At 51.5% G+C, this 23,856-nt stretch overlaps 1 protein-coding gene across 2 annotated transcripts in view; it reads right to left on the bottom strand.

Annotated features, from left to right (window-relative positions):
- Nucleotides 1–23,491, bottom strand: part of smyd5 (SMYD family member 5) — a 42,330-nt gene extending 18,839 nt beyond the window's left edge. The window contains exons 1-6 of one of the 2 annotated variants that reach the window (XM_072578053.1): nucleotides 23,372–23,491; nucleotides 18,438–18,546; nucleotides 17,517–17,656; nucleotides 10,172–10,293; nucleotides 6,990–7,059; nucleotides 4,013–4,117 (exon numbers count right to left, since the gene is read on the bottom strand). In XM_072578053.1, coding sequence (XP_072434154.1) covers nucleotides 4,013–4,117; nucleotides 6,990–7,059; nucleotides 10,172–10,293; nucleotides 17,517–17,656; nucleotides 18,438–18,546; nucleotides 23,372–23,461 — 636 coding nt within the window. In that variant the 5' untranslated portion in view covers nucleotides 23,462–23,491. Of the gene's footprint in view, nucleotides 1–4,012; nucleotides 4,118–6,989; nucleotides 7,060–10,171; nucleotides 10,294–17,516; nucleotides 17,657–18,437; nucleotides 18,547–20,934; nucleotides 21,106–23,371 lie in introns of those variants that run through there. The other variant, XM_072578063.1, reaches the window with a different exon arrangement.
- Nucleotides 23,492–23,856: the final 365 nt, after the last annotated feature.

Below are 23,856 nucleotides of genomic sequence, written 5' to 3'. Positions count from 1 at the left end.
CACAACTCCACCTATCTTTGTATCATCTGCAAATTTACTGACCCACCCTTCGACTCCCTCATCTAAGTCATTAATAAAAATTACAAACAGCAGAGGACCCAGAACTGATCCCTGCGGAACTCCACTTGTAACTGGACTCCATGCTGAATATTTACCATCTACTACCACTCTCTGCCTTCGACCGGTTAGCCAGTTTTCTATCCAATTGGCCAAATTTCCCTCTATCCCATGCCTCCTGACTTTCCGCATAAGCCTACCATGGGGAACCTTATCAAATGCCTTACTAAAATCCATGTACACTACATCCACTGCTCTACCCTCATCCACATGCTTGGTCACCTCCTCGAAGAATTCAATAAGACTTGTAAGGCAAGACCTACCCTTCACAAATCCGTGCTGGCTGTCCCTAATCAAGCAGTGTCTTTCCAGATACTCGTAAATCCTATCCCTCAGTACCCTTTCCATTACTTTGCCTACCACAGAAGTAAGACTAACTGGCCTGTAATTCCCGGGGTTATCCCTATTCCCTTTTTTGAACAGGGGCACAACATTCGCTACTCTCCAGTCCCCTGGTACCACCCCCGTTGCCAGTGAAGACGAGAAGATCATTGCCAACGGTACTGCAATTTCCTCTCTTGCTTCCCACATAATCCTAGGATATATCCCGTCAGGCCCGGGGGACTTGTCTATCCTCAAGTTGTTCAAAATGTCCAACACATCTTCCTTCCTAACAGGTATCTCTTCTAGCTTATCAGTCCGTTTCACACTCTCCTCTTCAACAATACGGTCCCACTCGTTCGTAAATACTGAAGAGAAGTACTTGTTCAAGACCTCTCCTATCTCTTCCGACTCAATACACAGTCTCCCACCACTGTCCTTGATCGGACCTACCCTCGTTCTCGTCATTCTCAGGTTTCTCACATACGCATAGAATGCCTTGGGGTTATCCTTGATCCTATCCGCCAGGGATTTTTCATGCCCTCTCTTAGCTCTCCTAATCCCTTTCTTCAGGTCCCTTCTGGCTATCCTGTATCCCTCCACTGCTCTGTCTGAACCTTGTTTCCTCAACCTTATGTAAGCCTCCTTCTTCCTCTTTACTAGACATTCAATCTCCCTCGTCAACCAAGGCTCCCTCACACGACCATTTCTTTCCTGCCTGATCGGTACATACATATCAAGGACACGTCGTATCTGCTCCTTGAAAAAGTTCCACAATTCCACCACATCCTTCCCTGACAGCCTATGCTCCCAACGTATGCTCCTCAAATCCTGTCTTACAGCATCGTAATTTCCCTTCCCCCAATTGTAAAAACTTCCTTGTTGTGCGCACCTATCTCTCTCCATAACCAAGGTGAAAGTCACAGAATTGTGGTCACCATCACCAAAATGTTCACCCACTAACAAGCCCATCACTTGTCCCGGTTCGTTACCGAGTACCAAATCCAATATGGCCTCCCCTCTGGTTGGACAATCTACATACTGCGTTAGAAAAGCTTCCTGGACACACTGCACAAACACCGCCCCATCCAATCTACTTGATCTAAAGAGCTTCCAATCAATATTTGGGAAGTTGAAGTCGCCCATGACTACGACCCTGTGGCTTCTGCACCTTTCCAAAATCTGTTTCCCAATCTGTTTCTCCACATCTCTGCTGCTATTGGGGGGCCTATAATAAACACCCAACAAGGTGATTGCACCTTTCCTATTTCTGACTTCAGCCCATACTACCTCCAGAGGCAGATCCCCCTCAAACTTCCTTTCTGCAGCCGTTATACCATTTCTAATTAGCAATGCCACCCCCCCTCCTTTTTTACCACCCTCCCTAATCTTGCTGAAACATCTGTAACCAGGAACCTCCAACAGCCATTCCTGTCCCTCATCTATCCATGTTTCCGTGATGGCCACAACATCGTAGTCCCAGGTACCGATCCACGCCTTAAGTTCACCCACCTTATTTCTGATACTCCTTGCATTGAAGTATACGCACTTGAGCCCATCTCTGTGTCCGCAAGTAGTCCCTGTCAGTGCTACCTTCTCCACAGCCTCCCTACAGTCTTGGACATCCTGACACACAGCTAGCTTACTTGCTGGACTACAAGTCCGGATCCCATCCCCCTGCCAAATTAGTTTAAACCCCCCCGAAGAGTGCTAGCAAACCTACCCCCCAGGATATTGGTGCCCTTCTGGTTCAGGTGCAACCCGTCCTGTTTATACAGGTCCCACCTTCCCCAGAATGCAGTCCAATTGTCCAAATATCTGAAGCCCTCCCTCCTACACCATCCTTGCAGCCACGTGTTCAACTGCACTCTCTCCCTATTCTTTGCCTCACTGTCACGTGGCACCGGCAACAACCCAGAGATGACGACTCTGTCTGTCCTAGCTTTTAGCTTCCAGCCTAACTCCTTGAGCTCTTGAATGACCTCCCCACCCCTCTTCCTACCTATGTCGTTGGTGCCAATGTGTACCACGACTTCTGGCTGCACACCCTCCCCCTTAAGGATGCTGAAGACACGGTCCGAGACGTCTCGGACCCTAGCACCCGGGAGGCAACAAACCATCCGAGAGTCTCGCCCATGTCCACAGAACCGCCTGTCCGTCCCTCTAACTAGAGAGTCCCCTATAACTAGCGCTCTCCTCTTCTCCCCCTTTCCCTTCTGAATCTCAGAGCCACAGACCCCTTCACTGCAGCTTACACCTGCAAGGCTGTCCCCCCCAACAGTTTCCAAAGCTGCATACTTATTTTTAGGGGAACGACCACAGGGGAACCCTGCACTGCCTGCTTCTTCCCCTTCCCACCTCTAACTGTTACCCAGCTACCTCTGTTCTCCGGCGTAACTATGTCCCTGTAGCTTCTATCGATCACCCTCTCAGCCTCTCGAATAATCCTCAGCTCATCCAGCTCCAGTTCCAGTTCCCTAACTCGTTCGGTGAGGATCAGGATCTGACTGCATTTCCTGCACACGAAGTCGGCAGGAGTATCGGTGGTCACCCCTACCTCAAACATCCTGCAGGAGGAACATTCCACCGCCTGCGCTGCCATGACTGTACACTGTCTCCAAAAACAAGAACACTGAGTCAATAACCTGTGGACTTTAAAGTTAGGTTAGAGGAGGAGGGTGGGAGGGAGGCCCTACGGAAGTAGGACCTGGGGTCTAGAACACACCCACTCAAATACTAATCACTTACCTTCCCGCCCAGCTATGCGCTCCAACCTCACTTCTGCTGCCCGCTACAGGTAAGTAATTTTGAAACAAACTGTCTTACCTTAGCTGTAGTCTCCCGGGTTCGTTTTTCCTCGGCCGCTGCTCCCACTCAAATTAATTAATATTAATTCAGAAAGTTGGCTAATGATCTGGGGACCTGAGTTCAATTCCCACCAAGGCAGATGGTGAAATTCAAAGCCAATTTAAAAATAAATTCTGGAATTAAAAATCTACTGATGACCATGAAACCATTTGCCGATTGTCAGAAACACCCACTAGTTCAGTAATGCCCTTCAGGGAAGGAAATCTGCTATCCCCACCTACATGCACCACCAGACCCACAGCAATGTGGCTGACTTTTAACGGCCCTCTGCAATGACCTAGCAAGCCACTCAGTTCAAGGGCAGCTAAAGATGGACAATAAATGCTGGCCGGCCAGACACATCCATGCCCTGCGAGTGAATAAGTAAAGAAAGTGCGGTGGCACTACCATTGCACCACCAAAATGCTGCTTCCCCCTTCTTGCAAAGTGCTCCATTGAGAAAACCAGAGCAATGGCTGTCGGAGGACAACCATCATTACCTTCTCATTGACAATGGGTAATCGGCCACAAACTGACAGCATTTCCCACAATTCGAGGAGGAATGGAAGTGGGTGCCAAGGATAACAGCAGCAGCTACAAATCCAACAGCACCCAGTTAGTCGGACTGTTTACTGACTCCTTCATGACCTTGTTTACTTAGAGGTCCCTCACCGACCGTGCGGGTCAGGTTATTTTCCGTAACACTCAGGCCAATGGAAACTCCCACCTGGAATTTGTCGCCAATCAGTTTGTGAACGATCTCCTCCTCTTCATTGGTTGTTCGGCTGCAAAACTGAGAGAAAAGCTTCACCCAGCGTGCCTTGTCTTTAGCCTTTGAACAGAAAGAGGGACAGAAATGAGGACGCTAAAGCGAACCCTGCACATTTTCAAACACCAGGGCACTGGTTAGCAACCTCACCCCAGTCATGGACCCATCCCCATGCAGTTCTTAAAAAATGGTGACCGAAACTGGGAAATCTAGAGAAATTATTATCACTCACAGAGCAAGAGTTACACTAACGTAAAACAGTTTCATAATATTTAGTGCAAAAGACAAATCTCGTTAAGAACTTTGAAATTCCGAAGACCAGGGTCCATCTGGCTCACTTTATACCATCCTCACAGTCACATGCTACAACTATAATCAGGCTGAATATTGCTGAGAAACGAAACAATTCTCCAAGCTTTCCTCTCTCGCTCATTAGGACACACACAAGAATGCCAAACTTCAACCCAAACGGTAGCTGATTGGTTGGCAAGTAGCATCTGATTGGCTATGGAGAAAACAACCAGCTCCCCAAGTGCCGGGTAACTAAAAGAATCACTAGCGAGTTTTGATATGATTTGTAGCTCAGGTTGAGGTTCTGGATGCAGGTTTGCTCGGTGAACTGGAAGGTTCATTTTCAGACATTTTGTCACCATACTAGGTAACATCGTCAGTGAGCCTCCGGATGAAGCACTGCTGGTGTTTCCTGCTTTCTCTTTATATGTTTGGGTTTCCTTGGGTTGGTGGTGTCATTTCCTGTGGTGACATCATTTCCGGTTCTTTTTCTCAGGGTGTGGTAAACAGGACCCAAATCAAAGAATCGCTATCTCTGACCTCAAACAGAATCAACTTGCCAACCAATCAGCAGCCTTTCCTTCCATAGTGTAAATTATTTGCAATTTGGCATTCTTGCCTTCTGTCCTGATGAGAGCAGGTGAACATGCCTCTCTTATCTGCAACATTCAGGTTCTGCATTATCAAGGGACTGTCTACACAGGTGAAACTGATTAATTACAGCAATCGACCTCCATTGATGAGTTGACAACAGAACCAGTCATGAGGTGTGCAAAACTCTCAGTGATGGAGAGAGTTGGGGCTCAAAGCCCAAAGTTACTTGCACCCCCAACATGTACACTCACCCCATCACTACTGACGAATCGCATTCCTAAATGTTGCATTCTGAAAGAAATGTATCCAATTCTCACATGAATGACTCAGTACTATCAGATTCCACAACCTCCCATACATTGGGGTGGCACGGTGGCTCAGTGGTTAGCACTGCTGCCTCACAGCACCAGGGACCCGGGTTCAATTCCCACTTCGGGCAGCTGCCTGTGTGGAGTTTGCACATTCTCCCCGTGTCGGTGTGGGTTTCCTCCGGGTGCTCCGGTTCCTCCCACAATTGAAAGATGTGCAGGTTAGGTGAATTGACCATGTAAAATTGCCCATACTGTTAGGTGCAAGTATAAATGTAAGGGAATGGGTCTGGGTGGGTTGCTCTTCGGAGGGTCGGTGCGGACTTGTTGGGCTGAAGGGCCTGTTTCCACACTGTAGGGTATCTAAGAAATCTGCTTTATACAATGCTCATAAAAAGAACACTATTTCAAAATATAGGCACAGTTGTTAAACAGAAAAACTGACATCTGTTACACTGTCCATTGATGTCTCTGCCTGTCTGCTTTTCTTCACTACACACGGCAGCACTCTGAAAGCTTATGGTTTCATTTAAACCTGTGTTATGAACCTTTAAGAGAATTGAAACGTTAGCAGAACTACCTGACTCAGCAAAAGTGTTCTGAACAAGGTAATGATGTAACATTTGGTCGAACAACTAGCTAAGAGCGGTGTTGCCAGGATAAAAAAAACAAATTCAAATTCAGCCAATCAGTTTAAATTATGCCCCAAGATACCAAACTCCAATCAAGTTTGAATTTGGTATTTTGACAATATTAAAACCAATGAAGCGATCTGATGTTTTGGGGTATAGAGATCAGACATTTTGAACAGTTAGCCAGAGTGGCAAAGCAAACTCCAAAAGATCAACAGATGTAGGCTGCTAGTAAGAGCATTCTGAGAGGTATCTGTCTGGAGAAGGAGTTTGCACAGAGAGAAACATTGACACTGGCCTGGAGAGAAAATCTACAGAGGAACATACAATGAGAAGATTCGACAACTGGCTGGTTTTGAAATTTGATTTTTTTTTGTAAATCCTAATGGGAGTTTTATCGGACTGGTAGAGGGGAAGGTAAAAGATAGGTTCAGAGAAAGGAGTTGTAAATGGTTGTTAGTTAATTATTCTCTGTTAGACTTAAAAATATAAAGTTGTTCGTTTTTACTTTAAATAGTGACTTTTGGGACAGTTCTTCGCCTCTTGAATTTTCACAGATTCCAATGGGGGTTGCAATTTAACGGAACATCTGAATGAAAGATAGCACATCCGGAAGTGAAGCACTCCCTCAGTATGTATGGGGAATCAAGATTAGAGTGGTGCTGGAAAAGCACAGCAGGTCAGGCAGCATCCGAGGAGCAGGAAAATTGACGTTTGCCAATTTTTCCTGCTCCTCGGATGCTGCCTGATCTGCTGTGCTTTTCCAGCACCACGCTAATCTTGACTCTGATCTCCAGCATCTGCAGTACCCACTTTTGCCTATGTATGGGGAGTGTCACCCTGGATGATGGACTCAGTTCTCTGGACTGGGACTTCGACATGTTGATCGAAGAGGTGATATTCATCCACAGCCATGCCTGTGGGTTCTATTTTTAACATTAAAGGGGTTATATAAATGCAAATTGTTACCATTGCTGAGGTCAGCTGACCCAGGATAACCAAACTGAATTAACACCACTTTCTACATCTCACTGAGTGAAAAGAAACCTATCATTCATCAGTTCAGGTACAACAAGACATACCTTACAGAGCCTGGCAATCTCTAGTTACCTGTTTCACCATGGCAACCATCCTAACCATCAGCATAATGCTGGCTGTTTCTGGAGGGTAGTGCATGTTCCTGTAACAAACAGAAGAATTTTTATTACCACTCAATGACCCATAACCCTGCACATGGAGTGGCAAACCCATATCTGAGCATGAGAGCTAATTGACCAGGATATGGTTCAGTCACCATTTTAAAATCAACTATTTTTTACAAGCTTATTACAAATTCCAATGTGTAGATTGGTCGTACAAACTGTCTGTATAAACTTGTCACGCTGTAATCACACCCTTCTGCAGCTTGTCTCACTGTAGTGTCTCCAATGTCCAGCAATGGACTTGATGGGCGGAGTGGTCTCTTTCTCTGTCGTAATGGCTCTGTAGCTCTGAACTGCTTGAAATCTCTCAGCAGAACCTCCTTTCCAATCGTATCAATTCTGTTCGGACCAATGTGGATAAAGCCAACTGGACCTCTCTCCACCCTCTTGAAGTTGTTCCCCAGCCACAAGGAGATGTCCTTAACCCTGGCACTGGACAGGTAACATGGCCTTCAGGACTCCTGCTCATGGCTGTAGAGAACAGTATCTACCTCCCTAAGTATACTGTCCCTTACTGCCACTACATTCCTATTTCTCCCTCCCAGTTGAATGGCTCCCCGTTCCAAAATGCCGTGGTCACTTCGTGCATCCTCCCTGCAGTCACCATTCACATTCAGACAGCTTCCAAGAACCCCTTAACTGCTGGACAATTACAGAAACCGAGGCTCTTTGGCTGTTGCCCCGTACCTGTCTCACCTACAATCATACCTTCCTGTACTTGATCACAGATATTTGAGTTACCCAATTTAAAGGGTGTAACCACCTCCTGGAGGAACACTTCTCGTTTTTACTGTATCAGCTGTATACAGTAGAAAAGCCAAAGAAAGCTATTCTTGACTTGACCATTCTGCTGCTGTAACCCTATTGCACGCAAAAACACGAGCAGGATCACAATCTAACTCCAACTCTGGCTTTTTTTTTCATTGACAGGATGTGGGCATCACTGGCTAGACCAGCATTTATTGTCCATCCCGAATTGCCCAGAGGGCAGTTAAGAGTCAACCACACTGGTGTGGGTCTGGAGTCACATGTAGGCCAGACCAGGTAAGGATGGCAGTTTCCTTCCCTAAAGGACATTAGTGAGTCAGATGGGTTTTTCTAACAACCAACAATGGTTTCTGGGCCAATATTAGATTCCAGATTTTAAACTGAATCCAAATTCCACGATATGCCCAGGTGGGATTAAAAACCAAAATCCCAGATCATTTCCAGGGTTTCTGTCATAATTGTCTAGTGATAATACCACTCGGCCATGAGTAACTTCCATTCACATAGACATTTGAGGAGCAGACTCCTTCACCAACTAGAGTCATGGAGATGTACAGCATGGAAACAGACCCTTCGGTCCAACCCGTCCAGATATCCCAGCCCAATCTAGTCCCACCTGCCAGCACCCGGCCCATATCCCTCCAAACCCTTCCTATTCACATACCCATCCAAATGCCTCTTAAATGTTGCAATTGTACCAGCCTCCACCACTTCCTCTGGCAGCTCATTCCATACACGTACCACCCTCTGGGTGAAAGGTTGCCCCTTAGGTCTCTTTTATACTTTTCCCCTCTCACCCTAAACCCTCTAGTTCTGGACTCCCCGACCCCAGGGAAAAGACTTTGTCTATTTATCCTATCCACGCCTCTCATAATTTTGTAAACCTCTATAAGCTCACCCCTCAGCCTCCGACACTCCAGGGAAAACAGCTTTCAGCCTCTCCTTATAGGTCAAATCCTCCAACCCCAGCAACATCCTTGTAAATCTTTTTTGAATCCTTTCAAGTTTCACAACATCTTTCTGATAGGAAGGAGACCAGAATTGCATGCAATATTCCAACAGTGGCCTAACCAACTAGCTCAATGAGTTTTAAATATTGCCCTTCAGGAAGGACACAGAGGCCTGAGAGCGAGATAACAGCAGGTTCACCTGAATACATCCCCAGCAACACAAGTTCAATTCATCCAGGACAAAGTAGACCATATAACAAGCATCCCATCCAGCATTTGAAATGTCCACTCACTCCAACACTGAAGCTCAGTAACAGCAGTGTGTACTATCTACAAGGTGCCCTGCAGAAATTCACCAAAAATCCTCAGACAGCACCTTCCAAACCCCCGACCGATCCAGAAGGACAAGGGCAGCAGGTACATGGGAACACCACCAACTGTAACGTCTCCTCCAAGCCACTCGCCATCCCGACTTGGAAATAAATCGCCATTCCTTCACTGTCGCTGGGGCAAAATCCTGGAATTCCCTCCCTCAGGGCATTGTGGGTCAACCCAGAGCACATGGACTACAGCGGTTCAAGAAGGCAGCTCACCATGAACATTGATGCCTGTTGTGAACCTGCTTAATGACTGAACTTTCATCGTCCTCCGGGGAGGAGAATTCCAAAGATTCAATGCCATCGAAGTGAAGAAATTACCCAAATCTCAGTCTTCAAAGGCCTACCCCTTATTCTGCATTACAAGGTGGCAGTAGAGTAGGCCGCTCAAGCTGCAACCCATTCGCTCCGCCCACTCTTCTTCTTTCTCTTCTTTTTTTCTTACGCCTCGTATTTTTTCCCTTCTTTTTTTAGTTTGACTCCCGGCCACCACCAACAACACTGACCTCCCGTGAGGAGGGACGATCCTCAGTCTCTGGTGAGTAATGACTCCCGGCCTGGTGCAGTGGCCTCCAGGCAGAGTGCCGCAGCCTCTAGGTGATGGTGTGGCAGCCTCATGGCATGGCACATCGTCGGCACGAGGTGGAGCCAGAGTCTAGTGGGGACTGGAAGCTAAATGGCAGTGTAGTCTGCTGTACTGAACTCTTTCCTATCATGCTGAATGCTTTCTTTATGTATTGGTTAAAATCTTGGAACTAAAGAAGCTGCACTGAGGTACTTTTGTATCTAAGTCAGCGCTGGAACTGGTAACTTATAAACATGTCCCAACACTCATTGAGTATATATGACAATAAAGGCTGTTCTAGTCTATTCTATCCTGAGATGTTTCTGATTCTAGACTCAACAGCCACTGGAAGTATTCTATCTGTATCCACCCTGTCATGCTTGTCAGGAAAGCTGTAAGTTGGAATACGTTCAGGTAAAATTTCACTCACCGCCAGGCTTCCTGCAGCTGATTCAGGGGGTGCTGAGGGTCATCTTTTGAGGGGCCAAGACACAGGACCTGGTGGTACTGCTTCATTGCAGCCTGGCGGCACTCAGTACTGCAGTACAGCTCCTGGAGAGAAAGAGAGTGTGATTACAGGGGCATTCTGCACTGTCTCTGATCATCCCTCACTATAAGAGGGTCCGCACTGTCTGTGATCATCCCCCACTGTCCCTGATCATCCCCCACCGTCAGACGATCCGCGCTGTCACTGATCATCCCCCACCATTACACGGGCCGCACTGCCCCTGAGCATCCCCCACTGTTACATGGTCCGCACTGTCCCTGAGCATCGTCCACCGTTACAGGGTCCGCACTGTCCCTGAGCATCCCCCACCATGACAGGGTCCGCACTGTCCCTGAGCATCGTCCACCGTTACAGGGCCCGCACTGTCCCTGAGCATCCCCCACCATGACAGGGCCCGCACTGTCCCTGAGCATCCCCCACCATGACAGGGCCCGCACTGTCCCTGAGCATCCCCCACCATGACAGGGTCCGCACTGTCCCTGAGCATCCCCCACCATGACAGGGTCCACACTGTCCCTGAGCATCCCCCACCGTTACATGGTCCGCACTGTCCCTGAGCATCCCCCACCGTTACAGGGTCCGCACTGTCCCTGAGCATCCCCCACCGTTACAGGGTCCGCACTGTCCCTGAGCATCCCCCACCATGACAGGGTCCGCACTGTCCCTGAGCATCCCCCACCATGACAGGGTCCGCACTGTCCCTGAGCATCGTCCACCGTTACAGGGCCCGCACTGTCCCTGAGCATCCCCCACCATGACAGGGTCCGCACTGTCCCTGAGCATCGTCCACCGTTACAGGGTCCGCACTGTCCCTGAGCATCCCCCACCATGACAGGGTCCGCACTGTCCCTGAGCATCCCCCACCGTTACAGGGTCCGCACTGTCCCTGAGCATCCCCCACCGTTACAGGGTCCGCACTGTCCCTGAGCATCCCCCACCGTTACAGGGTCCGCACTGTCCCTGATCATCCCCCACCGTTACAGGGTCCGCACTGTCCCTGAGCATCCCCCACTGTTACATGGTCCGCACTGTCCCTGAGCATCCCCCACTGTTACATGGTCCGCACTGTCCCTGATCATCCACCACCGTTACAGGGCCCGCACTGTCCCTGAGCATCCCCCACCGTTACAGGGTCCGCACTGTCCCTGATCATCCCCCACCGTTACAGGGCCCGCACTGTCCCTGATCATCCCCCACTGTTACATGGTCCGCACTGTCCCTGATCATCCCCCACCGTTACAGGGTCCGCACTGTCCCTGAGCATCCCCCACCATGACAGGGTCCGCACTGTCCCTGATCATCCCGCACCGTTACAGGGTCCGCACTGTCCCTGAGCATCCCCCACCGTTACAGGGCCCGCACTGTCCCTGAGCATTGTCCACCGTTACAGGGTCCGCACTGTCCCTGAACATCCTCCACCGTTACAGGGTCCGCACTGTCCCTGATCATCCCCCACCGTTACAGGGCCCGCACTGTCCCTGATCATCCCGCACCGTTACATGGTCCGCACTGTCCCTGAGCATCCCCCACTGTTACATGGTCCGCACTGTCCCTGAGCATCGTCCACCGTTACAGGGTCCGCACTGTCCCTGAGCATCCCCCACCATGACAGGGTCCGCACTGTCCCTGAGCATCCCCCACCGTTACAAGGCCCGCACTGTCCCTGAGCATCGTCCACCGTTACAGGGTCCGCACTGTCCCTGAGCATCCCCCACCGTTACAGGGCCCGCACTGTCCCTGAGCATCGTCCACCGTTACAGGGTCCGCACTGTCCCTGAGCATCCTCCACCGTTACAGGGTCCGCACTGTCCCTGAGCATCCCCCACCGTTACAGGGCCCGCACTGTCCCTGAGCATCCCCCACCGTTACAGGGTCCGCACTGTCCCTGATCATCCCCCACCGTTACAGGGTCCGCACTGTCCCTGAGCATCCCCCACTGTTACATGGTCCGCACTGTCCCTGAGCATCCCCCACTGTTACATGGTCCGCACTGTCCCTGATCATCCCCCACCGTTACAGGGCCCGCACTGTCCCTGAGCATCCCCCACCGTTACAGGGTCCGCACTGTCCCTGATCATCCCCCACCGTTACAGGGCCCGCACTGTCCCTGATCATCCCCCACTGTTACATGGTCCGCACTGTCCCTGATCATCCCCCACCGTTACAGGGTCCGCACTGTCCCTGAGCATCCCCCACCATGACAGGGTCCGCACTGTCCCTGATCATCCCGCACCGTTACAGGGTCCGCACTGTCCCTGAGCATCCCCCACCGTTACAGGGTCCGCACTGTCCCTGATCATCCTCCACCATGACAGGGTCCGCACTGTCCCTGATCATCCCGCACCGTTACAGGGTCCGCACTGTCCCTGATCATACCCCACCGTTACAGGGCCCGCACTGTCCCTGAGCATCGTCCATCGTTACAGGGTCCGCACTGTCCCTGATCATCCCCCACCATGACAGGGTCCGCACTGTCCCTGAGCATCCCCCACCGTTACAGGGTCCGCACTGTCCCTGAGCATCCCCCACCGTTACAGGGTCCCCACTGTCCCTGAGCATCCCCCACCGTTACAGGGTCCGCACTGTCCCTGATCATCCCCCACCGTTACAGGGTCCGCACTGTCCCTGATCATCCCCCACCGTTACAGGGTCCGCACTGTCCCTGAGCATCCCCCACCGTTACAGGGTCCGCACTGTCCCTGAGCATCGTCCACCGTTACAGGGCCCGCACTGTCCCTGAGCATCGTCCACCGTTACAGGGCCCGCACTGTCCCTGAGCATCGTCCACCGTTACAGGGCCCGCACTGTCCCTGAGCATCCCCCACCGTTACAGGGCCCGCACTGTCCCTGAGCATCCCCCACCGTTACAGGGTCCGCACTGTCACTGATCATCCCCCACCATGACAGGGTCCGCACTGTCCCTGAGCATCGTCCACCGTTACAGGGTCCGCACTGTCCCTGAGCATCCCCCACTGTTACATGGTCCGCACTGTCCCTGAGCATCCCCCACCGTTACAGGGTCCGCACTGTCCCTGATCATCCCCCACCGTTACAGGGTCCGCACTGTCCCTGAGCATCCCCCACCGTTTCAGGGTCTGCACTGTCCCTGAGCATCCTCCACCGTTACATGGTCCGCACTGTCCCTGAGCATCCCCCACCGTTACAGGGCCCGCACTGTCCCTGATCATCCCCCACCATGACAGGGTCCGCACTGTCCCTGAGCATCCTCCACCATGACAGGGTCCGCACTGTCCCTGAGCATCCCCCACCGTTACAGGGTCCGCACTGTCCCTGATCATCCCCCACCGTTACAGGGTCCGCACTGTCCCTGAGCATCCCCCACCGTTACAGTGTCCGCACTGTCCCTGAGCATCCCCCACCGTTACAGGGTCCGCACTGTCCCTGAGCATCCTCCACCGTTACAGGGTCCGCACTGTCACTGATCATCCCCCACCGTTACAGGGTCCACACTGTCCCTGAGCATCCTCCACCGTTACAGGGCCCGCACTGTCCCTGAGCATCCTCCACCGTTACAGGGCCCGCACTGTCCCTGAGCATCCCCCACCGTTACAGGGTCCGCGCTGTCCCTGAGCATCCTCCACCATGACAGGGTCCGCACTGTCCCTGAGCATCCCCCGCCGTTACAGGGTCCGCACTGTCCCTGAGCATCGTCCGCCATGACAGGGTCCGCACTGTCCCTGAGCATCGTCCGCCATGACAGGGTCCGCACTGTCCCTGATCATCCCGCACCGTTACAGGGTCCGCACTGTCCCTGATCATCCCCCACTGTTACAGGGTCCGCACTGTCCCTGGTCATCCCCCACCGTTACAGGGTCCGCACTGTCCCTGAGCATCCCCCACAGTTACAGGGTCCGCACTGTCCCTGAGCATCCCCCACCGTTACAGGGTCCGCACTGTCCCTGAGCATCCCCCACCGTTACAGGGTCCGCACTGTCCCTGAGCATCCCCCACCGTTACAGGGTCTGCACTGTCCCTGAGCATCCCCCACCGTTTCAGGGTCTGCACTGTCCCTGAGCATCCTCCACCGTTACATGGTCCGCACAGTCCCTGAGCATCCTCCACCGTTACAGGGTCCACACAGTCCCTGAGCATCCTCCACTGTTACAGTGTCCGCACTGTCCCTGAGCATCCCCCACCGTTACATGGTCCGCACTGTCCCTGAGCATCCTCCACCGTTACAGGGTCCGCACTGTCCCTGAGCATCCTCCACTGTTACAGGGCCAGCACTGTCCTTGCTCATCCTCCACTGTTACAGGGTCCGCACTGTCTCTGATCATCCCCCACTGTACCTGATCATCCTCCACTGTTAGAGGGTCCGCACTGTCACTGAGCATCCTCCACTGTTACAGGGTCCACACTGTCCCTGATCATCCCCCACTGTTACAGGGTCCGCACTGTCTCTGATCATCCCCCAATGTCCCTGATCATCCCCCACTGTTAGAGGGTCCACACTGTCCTTGATCATCCCCCACTGTTACAGGGTCCACACTGTCCCTGATCATCCCCCACTGTTACAGGGCCCGCACTGTCCTTGTTCATCCGGCACTGTCCCTGGTCAACCTGCACTATTAGTGGGTCCGCATTGTCCATGATCATCCCCCAATGTTACACCGCCCGCACTGTCCTTGTTCATCCTGCACTGTCCCTGATCATCCCCTCACTGTTAGAGGGTCTGCACTGTCACTGATCATCCCCCATTGTTAGAGAGTCCGCACTGTCCTTGATCATCCTGCACTGTCCCTGATCATCCCCTCACTGTTAGAGGGTCTGCACTGTCACTGATCATCCCCCATTGTTAGAGAGTCCGCACTGTCCTTGATCATCCTGCACTGTTTGAGGGTCTGCAGTCTCCCTGATCATCCCTCACTGTTAGTGCGCCCGCACTGTCCCTGTTCATCCCCCATTGTTACAGGGCCCGCACTGTCCCTGTTCATCCCCCATTGTTACAGGGCCCGCACTGTCCCTGTTCATCCCCCATTGTTACAGGGCCCGCACTGTCCCTGTTCATCCCCCATTGTTACAGGGCCCGCACTGTCCCTGTTCATCCCCCATTGTTACAGGGCCCGCACTGTCCCTGTTCATCCCCCATTGTTACAGGGCCCGCACTGTCCCTGTTCATCCCCCATTGTTACAGGGCCCGCACTGTCCCTGTTCATCCCCCATTGTTACAGGGCCCGCACTGTCCCTGTTCATCCCCCATTGTTACAGGGCCTGCACTGTCCCTGTTCATACCCCATTGTTACAGGGCCCGCACTGTCCCTGTTCATCCCCCATTGTTACAGGGCCCACACTGTCCCTGTTCATCCCCCATTGTTACAGGACCTGCATTGTCCCTGTTCATACCCCATTGTTATAGGGCCCGCACTGTACCTGATAATACCCCATTGTTACAGGGCCCGCACTGTACCTGATCATCCCCAATTGTTAGAGGGTCCGCACAGTCCCTGATCATCCCGCACTGTTAGAGGAAGCGCACTGTCGCTGGTAATCCCGCACTGTCCCTGATCATCCGGCACTGTCCCTGATCATCCGGCACTGTCCCTGATCATCCTCAATTGTTAGAGGGTCCGCACTGTCCCTGATCATCCTGCACTGTCCCTGGTCATCCCGCACTGTCCCGGATCATCCTGCACTGTCCCGGATCATCCTCAATTGTTAGAGGGTCAACACTGTCCCAATCATCTTGCATTGTCCCTGGTCATCCAGCACTGTCCCTGATCATCCTGCACTGTCCCGGATCATCCCGCACTGTCCCGGATCATCCTCAATTGTTAGAGGGTGCACACTCCCTGATCATCCCGCACTGTCCCTGGTAATCCCGCACTGTCCCTGATCACCCCCCATTGTTAGAGGGTTCGCACTGTCCCTGATCATCCGGCACTGTCCCTGGTCATCCCGCACTGTCCCGATCATCCCACACTGTCCCTGGTAATCCCGCACTGTCCCTGGTCATCCCCAATTGTTAGAGGGTCCGCACTGTCCTTGATAATCCCCCATTGTTAGAGGGTCAACACTGTCCCAATCATCTTGCACTGTCCCTGATCATCCCGCACTTTCCCTGGTCATGCCCAATTGTTAGAGGGTCCACACTGTCCCTGATCATCCCCAATTGTTAGAGGGTCCACACTGTCCCTGATCATCCTGCACTGTCCCTGGTCATCCCGCACTGTCCCGGATCATCCTCAATTGTTAGAGGGTCAACACTGTCCCAATCATCTTGCATTGTCCCTGGTCATCCAGCACTGTCCCCGATCATCCTGCACTGTCCCGGATCATCCCGCACTGTCCCGGATCATCCTCAATTGTTAGAGGGTGCACACTCCCTGATCATCCCGCACTGTCCCTGGTAATCCCGCACTGTCCCTGATCACCCCCCATTGTTAGAGGGTTCGCACTGTCCCTGATCATCCGGCACTGTCCCTGGTCATCCCGCACTGTCCCGATCATCCCACACTGTCCCTGGTAATCCCGCACTGTCCCTGGTCATCCCCAATTGTTAGAGGGTCCGCACTGTCCTTGATAATCCCCCATTGTTAGAGGGTCAACACTGTCCCAATCATCTTGCACTGTCCCTGATCATCCTGCACTGTCCCTGATCATCCCGCACTTTCCCTGGTCATGCCCAATTGTTAGAGGGTCCACACTGTCCCTGATCATCCCCAATTGTTAGAGGGTCCACACTGTCCCTGATCATCCCCCATTGTTAGTGGGTCCACACTGTCCTTGACCATCCGGCACTGTCCCTGATCGTCCCGCACTGTCCCTGGTCATCCCGCACTGTCCCTGGTCATCCCCCATTGTTAGAGGGTCCGCACTGTCCCTGATCATCCTGCACTGTCCCTGATCATCCTCAATTGTTAGAGGGTCCACACTGTTCCTGATCATCCTCCACTGTTACAGGGTCCGCACTGTCGCTAATTATCCCCCACCGTCGGAGGGTCCACACGGTTCCTGATCACTGCACTGACGGTTAGGGGGTCCGGACTGACTCACAACACCACCTACTACCTGTTAAACAACCCAACAACATCCTCTAGCATACCCCCCTCCACTGCTCTGTGTCACGGTAGATGTTACAGTGGTGCACAGTCTGTAGTTGAAGTTGCAGTCCCACCTTGATATGCCAATTGCTCACAGGCAGTTTGTCCCCCTCCCTCCATGTGATCCTTGAAGCAAATACATGCTATCCCAAGGTGGGTTCACTGAACAGAGGGTGGCCTGTGCATTGTGCCAGCAGGTCCGTTACCTTGCAGGCAGGGCAAGTATCCAGGAGCTCCTTCCGGACGCTGCACTGTTCAGGGTGCGGGAGGATCAAAGTGGGGTTTCCCGACAGTCTGCGGCTGTTCTCCTCAGCTGTTTCCAGGGACCTCATACAGTAATCACAGGCTGGAGAGAAATTCAACAACATGACAGGATTGCAACCGTTTCAAATTTCCTCCTTTACTGTCCCCATCAAACTCTCCCCGGACCGGGACATCACGAGGTGGGGAGCTTAAGCAGTTGTGACAACACATTGGTTGCTGATTCCTACTTGTTCGAATGCTGAAGCACCTTGAGTAACCAATTATTGTACCAGAAGCAACTGCTGCATCGGGATTGCCTTTCTTGGTGAAATTTAATAAAGCAGTGGGGATTTTTAAAATTTCACTCATGGGACGTGGGCCTTGCTGCCTGGGCCAGCGTTGATTGCTTGCCCTTAGTTGCCTTTGAGAAGTATTTGATGATAGTGAGCCAGTTTTTAAGTGCATAGCTCCAATCCTGGGAACCTTTAATCACAGGGTTTAGTCTGGTCATTTGACTTGCAGATGTAGAACACACTATCCCTGGTTTGCTGCCTGAGAACATTAATCCTGGAATGCTTTTTTTGGGTTGGGTTATGTGTGGCATATTATCTAAATCCTACATTGCACATATGCATACTTTGTTAAGTGTGTGCAGATTGTGGGAATTGAATGTATACTGCATGGAATTACACATGAATTGAATTGAACATATATATTGCATATGCATTGGATATTACATGGAATGCTCATACAATTTGACCACAGTGTCACATAGTTCTGTCCACTGGCGTAACCAGATGCAGGGGAGTGTCTGAGAGGCAAATGCACTCGCCCAATATGTGAACCAACAAGTGTTGCCAGTTGATGCTCTCTCTGCACCTTACCTTTGTACTTGTATAAGGCATTCCAGAGGAACTGTGCTGAAACAACTGGCTGCTCCACAAAAACGGTCTCCCCTTTCCTTATATCCGTACTGGCGAAGAGTCCTTTCCCCTTGGAAACAAAAAAAAGCTTAAATGGAGCAGTCCTGTCCGAAATGCTGGAGACAGTTGATCTGCCCTGAAGGATGAAGAGGGGTCTGGTGAATGCCTTTGACAACCCAGGGGAAGGCTGCTCATCCAAAAGACCCAACACAAAACTGAATAATGTGTCCAACCACAGTCTATCTCAGTCCTCATCTTCTTACATCTCATATTACCATGACTCACTGAGGTACTGCACGGGAAATTGAGCCCCACGATTCCCAGAGCAAATGAAACTACCGGAAGAGCCAATTTACCTCTGATTTGGAGGAGCCAGTGTTGGACTAGGGTGTACAAAGTTAAAAATCACACAACACCAGGTTATAGTCCAACAGGTTTATTTGGAAGCATTAGCTTTCGGAGTGCTGATCCTTCATCAGGGGGACCACCTGATGAAGGAACGGCGCTCCGAAAGTTAATTCTTCCACATAAATCTGTTGGACTATAACCTGGTGTTGTGTGATTTTCAATTTGTCTTTGACTGACTGATACCCAGGATGAAAACAAACCACACCAGGTTCCTTCAGTCACAATTAAAATAAGTTTTTTTTATTGTGAAACTCAACTTGAACTTTTCTCCGTCCAAACCACCCCCCCCAACACACACATACACACAGACAGAGAGTAAAATATATATCATCAGTGGAGGGCCAAAAAAGAGCATTTCCAATTCACAGTCACTGGACAAATTGACCAGACCATCTTGCTTTGAAGTTATTTGCACAGCAATGATTACCTTTAGCTCAATGGCTGTTGGGCAGGATTCAGCGTCTAACTAGTTGTCTTTGGATTTTAAAACCACTTTCTCAGCATCCCTGCTCCTTCAACAGAGAATGAGAGATAGCTAGTTTACAGAAAAAGGGGACAGCACGATTGTGCAGCTAGCCTAATAAAGTCTCCTTGCTTTTACTCTGTTTCACTTCTCTCACTGCATTCTGATCAATCAGAGGCATATTGCTAAGCTGGGTTCTCCTGAACCTGTGGGCAACTTGTGCAAATTGAAAGCCAACCAAAACACTGTACCTGGGCAAAATTACCCTGAACACAACCAGGTGGTATTAATTTGTCTGAACACAGTGTTTCCAGAAGACCTGGGTTCAAGTTTCATCTGCCCCCGAGGTGCATCGTTATATATCGTAACAGTTTGATTCAGAAACAGCTCCAGATGCAGACCTGCCGAGCAGCTCCTGGGAAACCAAAGTCTTTGGGTTCCAGGAGGACTATGGTTGCAAAGTTGAGACTAAAAGGACTTGACAGAAGAGTACCACTAGCTGTGGAGCATGTGGCTTAATTTATCTCCAGACCTACACTGTCTCACACGCAGCAGTTAGAGCTTCACTTGTTTTCCCAAAGCTGTGAATTATAGAGGTTTATAAAATCAAGAGGGGCATGGACAGGGTAAATAGACAATGTCTTTTTCCAGGGTTGGAGGAGAGAGGTTTAGGGTGAGAGGGGGAGGATTTAAAAGGGACCTAAGGGGCAACCTTGTCATGCAGAGAGTGGTGCGTGTATGGAATGAGCTGCCAGAGGAAGTGGTGGAGGCTGGTCCAATTACAACATTTAAAAAGCAGCTGGATGGGTATATGAATACGAAGGGTTTAGATGGATATGGGCCAAATGCTGGCAAATGGAACTAGATTAGTTTAGGATATCTGGTCAGCATGGAGGAGTTGGACCGAAAGATCTGTTTCCATGCTGTAAATCTCTATGACTCTATAATTCATTGCATATTTTCCATTTTTTAAAAGTAGTGACCATTTCTATCGTTTATAGTCCATTGTCCATAAAGAATAAAAATGAAAAGATTTAGAACATAGACTAAAATCTTTTCTATATTCTATCAAAATTTACAGCACTCAATGGATCAATCATTGGCGTTTTAAACTTAAATAAAAGCAACGACATGGGCACGAAGACAGGGCTGGCTAATGTAAACTGGAAAGTTAGATTGAGGTATCAATAAGGAGAAATACACTGGCAGAAATTTAAGGGGTATTTCAGAATAGCCAGAAAAGAAACATTCCAGTAGGAAAGAGAATGCACACAACTTAGGAGCAGAAGAAGGCCATTCAGCCCATCGAGTCTGTTCCACCATTCAGTGGGATTATGGCTGATCTGATAATCATCAGCTCCACTTCCCTGCCTTTTCCCTCTCGCCCCGATTGTCTTATTGATTAAAAATCTGTCTGTCTCGGCCTTGAACATACTAAGGATACAACTTTAGCAGCCCTCTGCGTGAAAGAATACTACAGATTGAGTATTCGCTGAGCGAAGAAATTCCTCTTTATTTCCCTTATTCTAGGATTGTGGCCAGTGGTCCTGAGTCTCCTTTCAGGAAAAGCAATCTTTCAGCACTTACCTTGTCAAATCCATGAGATATCTTATATGTTATAACAAGCTCAAACATGACCTTAATTGTGTCCCCCACTCCCCTCTCTCTGGGTAATCATGACTCCTCATCCCCAGCCCTTGGATTCTTACTCGCTCTTCCAATTCTCTGAGGGACCCAACTCCCCCCCCACTATCTACTTCTAGGGCAACCATTCAACCGTTCTCTCCAAAGGAATCCCACGTCTTCCACAACCCCCCGCCACTCCTCTCTCATTGTTTGGGGGGGGAGGGGGGGGGGGGGGGGTCAGTGGCCCCATAACCCCCAATAACCTTCTCTGGTAGTATCCTACAGCCCTGTAACATACCTTACCCTCTCTCTGGGGACAATCCACAACCCATCTGTAACCAATTCTCCAAATTCTCCACACATTCCCAGCCTCTCTCTCTGGGAGGGATCCTGGATCCCACACCACACCCTCCTCACTCTGGGAAGGATTCACACTCCACTTCCGCCACCCTCACCCTGGGAGGGATCCACAACCCAACTTGACGGATCCCACACTCCACCCACCACCACGCTGGGAGGAATCCCAGATCCCACAGCCCACTCCCCATCCTTCACTCTCACTCTCCAGGAGGGATCCCACATCACACCCTCCCCCCTCAATCTCCGGGAGGAATCTCACCCCGCAACCCCTCCTCCCTCCCAACTCTCCGGGAGAGATCTCACACTCCACCCCCCCCCCCACTCCTCACACTCCAGAAGAAATCCCACCCTCACTCTGCAGGAGGGATACCACACTCCCCCTCTCTCCACCCCCCCCCCCCCCCCCCCCCCACTCTCCAGAAGGGATCCCACACTCCCCTCCCCACCTCACTCTCCTGAAGGGATCCCACACTCCCCTCCCCCCTTCACTCTCCTGAAGGGATCCCACACTCCCCTCCCCCCTTCACTCTCCTGAAGGGATCCCACACTCCCCTCCCCCCGTCACTCTCCTGAAGGGATCCCACACTCCCCTCCCCCCTTCACTCTCCTGAAGGGATCCCACACTCCCCTCCCCCCTTCACTCTCCTGAAGGGATCCCACACTCTCCCCCGCCTCACCCTCCAGAAAGGATCCCACACTCTTCCCCCACCCCGCCTCACTCTCCAGAAGGGATCCCACAACTCTGCCCCCAGCACACCACTCTCCAGAAGGGATCCCACACTCTCCCCCCTTGACTCTCCTGAAGGGATCCCACACTCTCCCCCCTCTTCATTCTCCTGAAAGGATCCCACACACCCCTCCCCCGCTTCACTGTCCTGAAGGGATCCCACACTCTTTTCCCCCCCGCCCTTCACTCTCCAGAAGGGATCCCACAACTCTGTCCCCAGCACACCACTCTCCAGAAGGGATCCCACACTCCCCCCCACCTTCACTCTCCTGAAAGGATCCCACACTCCCCTACCCCCCTTCACTCTCCTGAAAGGATCCCAAACTCTCCCCCCCTTCACTGTCCTGAAGGGATCCCACACTCTTCCCCCACTCCCCTGAAGGGACCCCACACTCTTTCCCCCCCCTCCCCTTCATTCTCCTGAAAGGATCCCACACTCTCCCCCCCCTTCATTCTCCTGAAAGGATCCCACACCCCCCTCCCCCCCTTCACTCTCCTGAATGGATCCCACACTCCCCTCCCCCCCTTCACTCTCCTGAAAGGATCCCACACACCCCTCCCCCCCTTCACTCTCCTGAAGGGATCCCACACTCTTCCCCCCCTTCACTCTCCTGAAGGGATCCCACACTCTCCCCCCCCTTCACTCTCCTGAAAGGATCCCACACTCTCCCACCCCCTTCTTTCACTCTCCTGAAGGGATCCCACACTCTTCCCCCACTCCCCTGAAGGGACCCCACACTCTTTCCCCCCCCTCCCCTTCATTCTCCTGAAATGATCCCAAACTCTCCCCCCCTTCACTCTCCTGAGGGGATCCCACACTCTTCCCCCCCTCCCCCCTTCACTCACCTGAAGGGACCCCACACTCTTCCCCCCCTCCCCCCCTTCACTCTCCTGAAGGGATCTCACACTCTCCCCCCTTCACTCTCCTGAAGGGACCCCACACCCCCCTCCCCCCCTTCATTCTCCTGAAAGGATCCCACACCCCCCTCCCCCCCTTCACTCTCCTGAAGGGATCCCACACCCCCCTCCCCCCCCTTCACTCTCCTGAAGGGATCTCACACTCTCCCCCCCCCTTCACTCTCCTGAATGGATCCCACACTCCCCCCCCTCACTCTCCTGAAGGGACCCCACACTCTCCCCCCCCTTCACTCTCTGAATGAACCTCACACTCCACTCTCTGGGAGAAGTCCCTCTGTCCCCCGCCAGGCGGATCCCAGCTCCTGCTGACCCCGCTCTTACCTGGAGGACCCTGACCCTCCAGTGGGGCCTGTCCCAGGATCAGGATCAGGCCTCAGCCTCGGCCTCGCTTACCTTAACGTTACTGATGAACCGAACCTCGACCCGTGTCCCGGCGGCCGCGTCTCTGCAGAACGAGAAGAGCTCGCACATGGGAGCCGCCATCTTGCTGTCCTCTCAACTCTGACCCCTGACCCTCACCACCCACCACTAGGTTCAACCAATCAGAGCAGAGCCCGCCTCAGAGGTGGGACAGAACAGAAGGTGAATGGGAAATTGTAATCATTAAAACTCCAAAATACAATCCAAATAATCATTAATACTCCTAAATATAACTCAACTAATCATTAAAACACCAAATATTACCCAAATTCTTATTAACACTCCAAAATATAAACCAAATAATAATAATTAACATTCCCACCCTCTGCATGAAAAAGTTGCCTCTTAGGTCCCTTTTATATCTTTCCTCGCTCACCCTTAACCTATGCCCTCTGGTTCTGGATTCCCCCACATCAGGGAAAAATACCTTCTCTATTTATCCTGTCCATGCCCCTCAT

This window comes from Chiloscyllium punctatum, chromosome 1 (assembly GCF_047496795.1).
Source record: "Chiloscyllium punctatum isolate Juve2018m chromosome 1, sChiPun1.3, whole genome shotgun sequence".
Lineage (NCBI taxonomy): Eukaryota > Metazoa > Chordata > Chondrichthyes > Orectolobiformes > Hemiscylliidae > Chiloscyllium > Chiloscyllium punctatum.
This window is presented reverse-complemented; position numbering and strand designations above follow the sequence as displayed.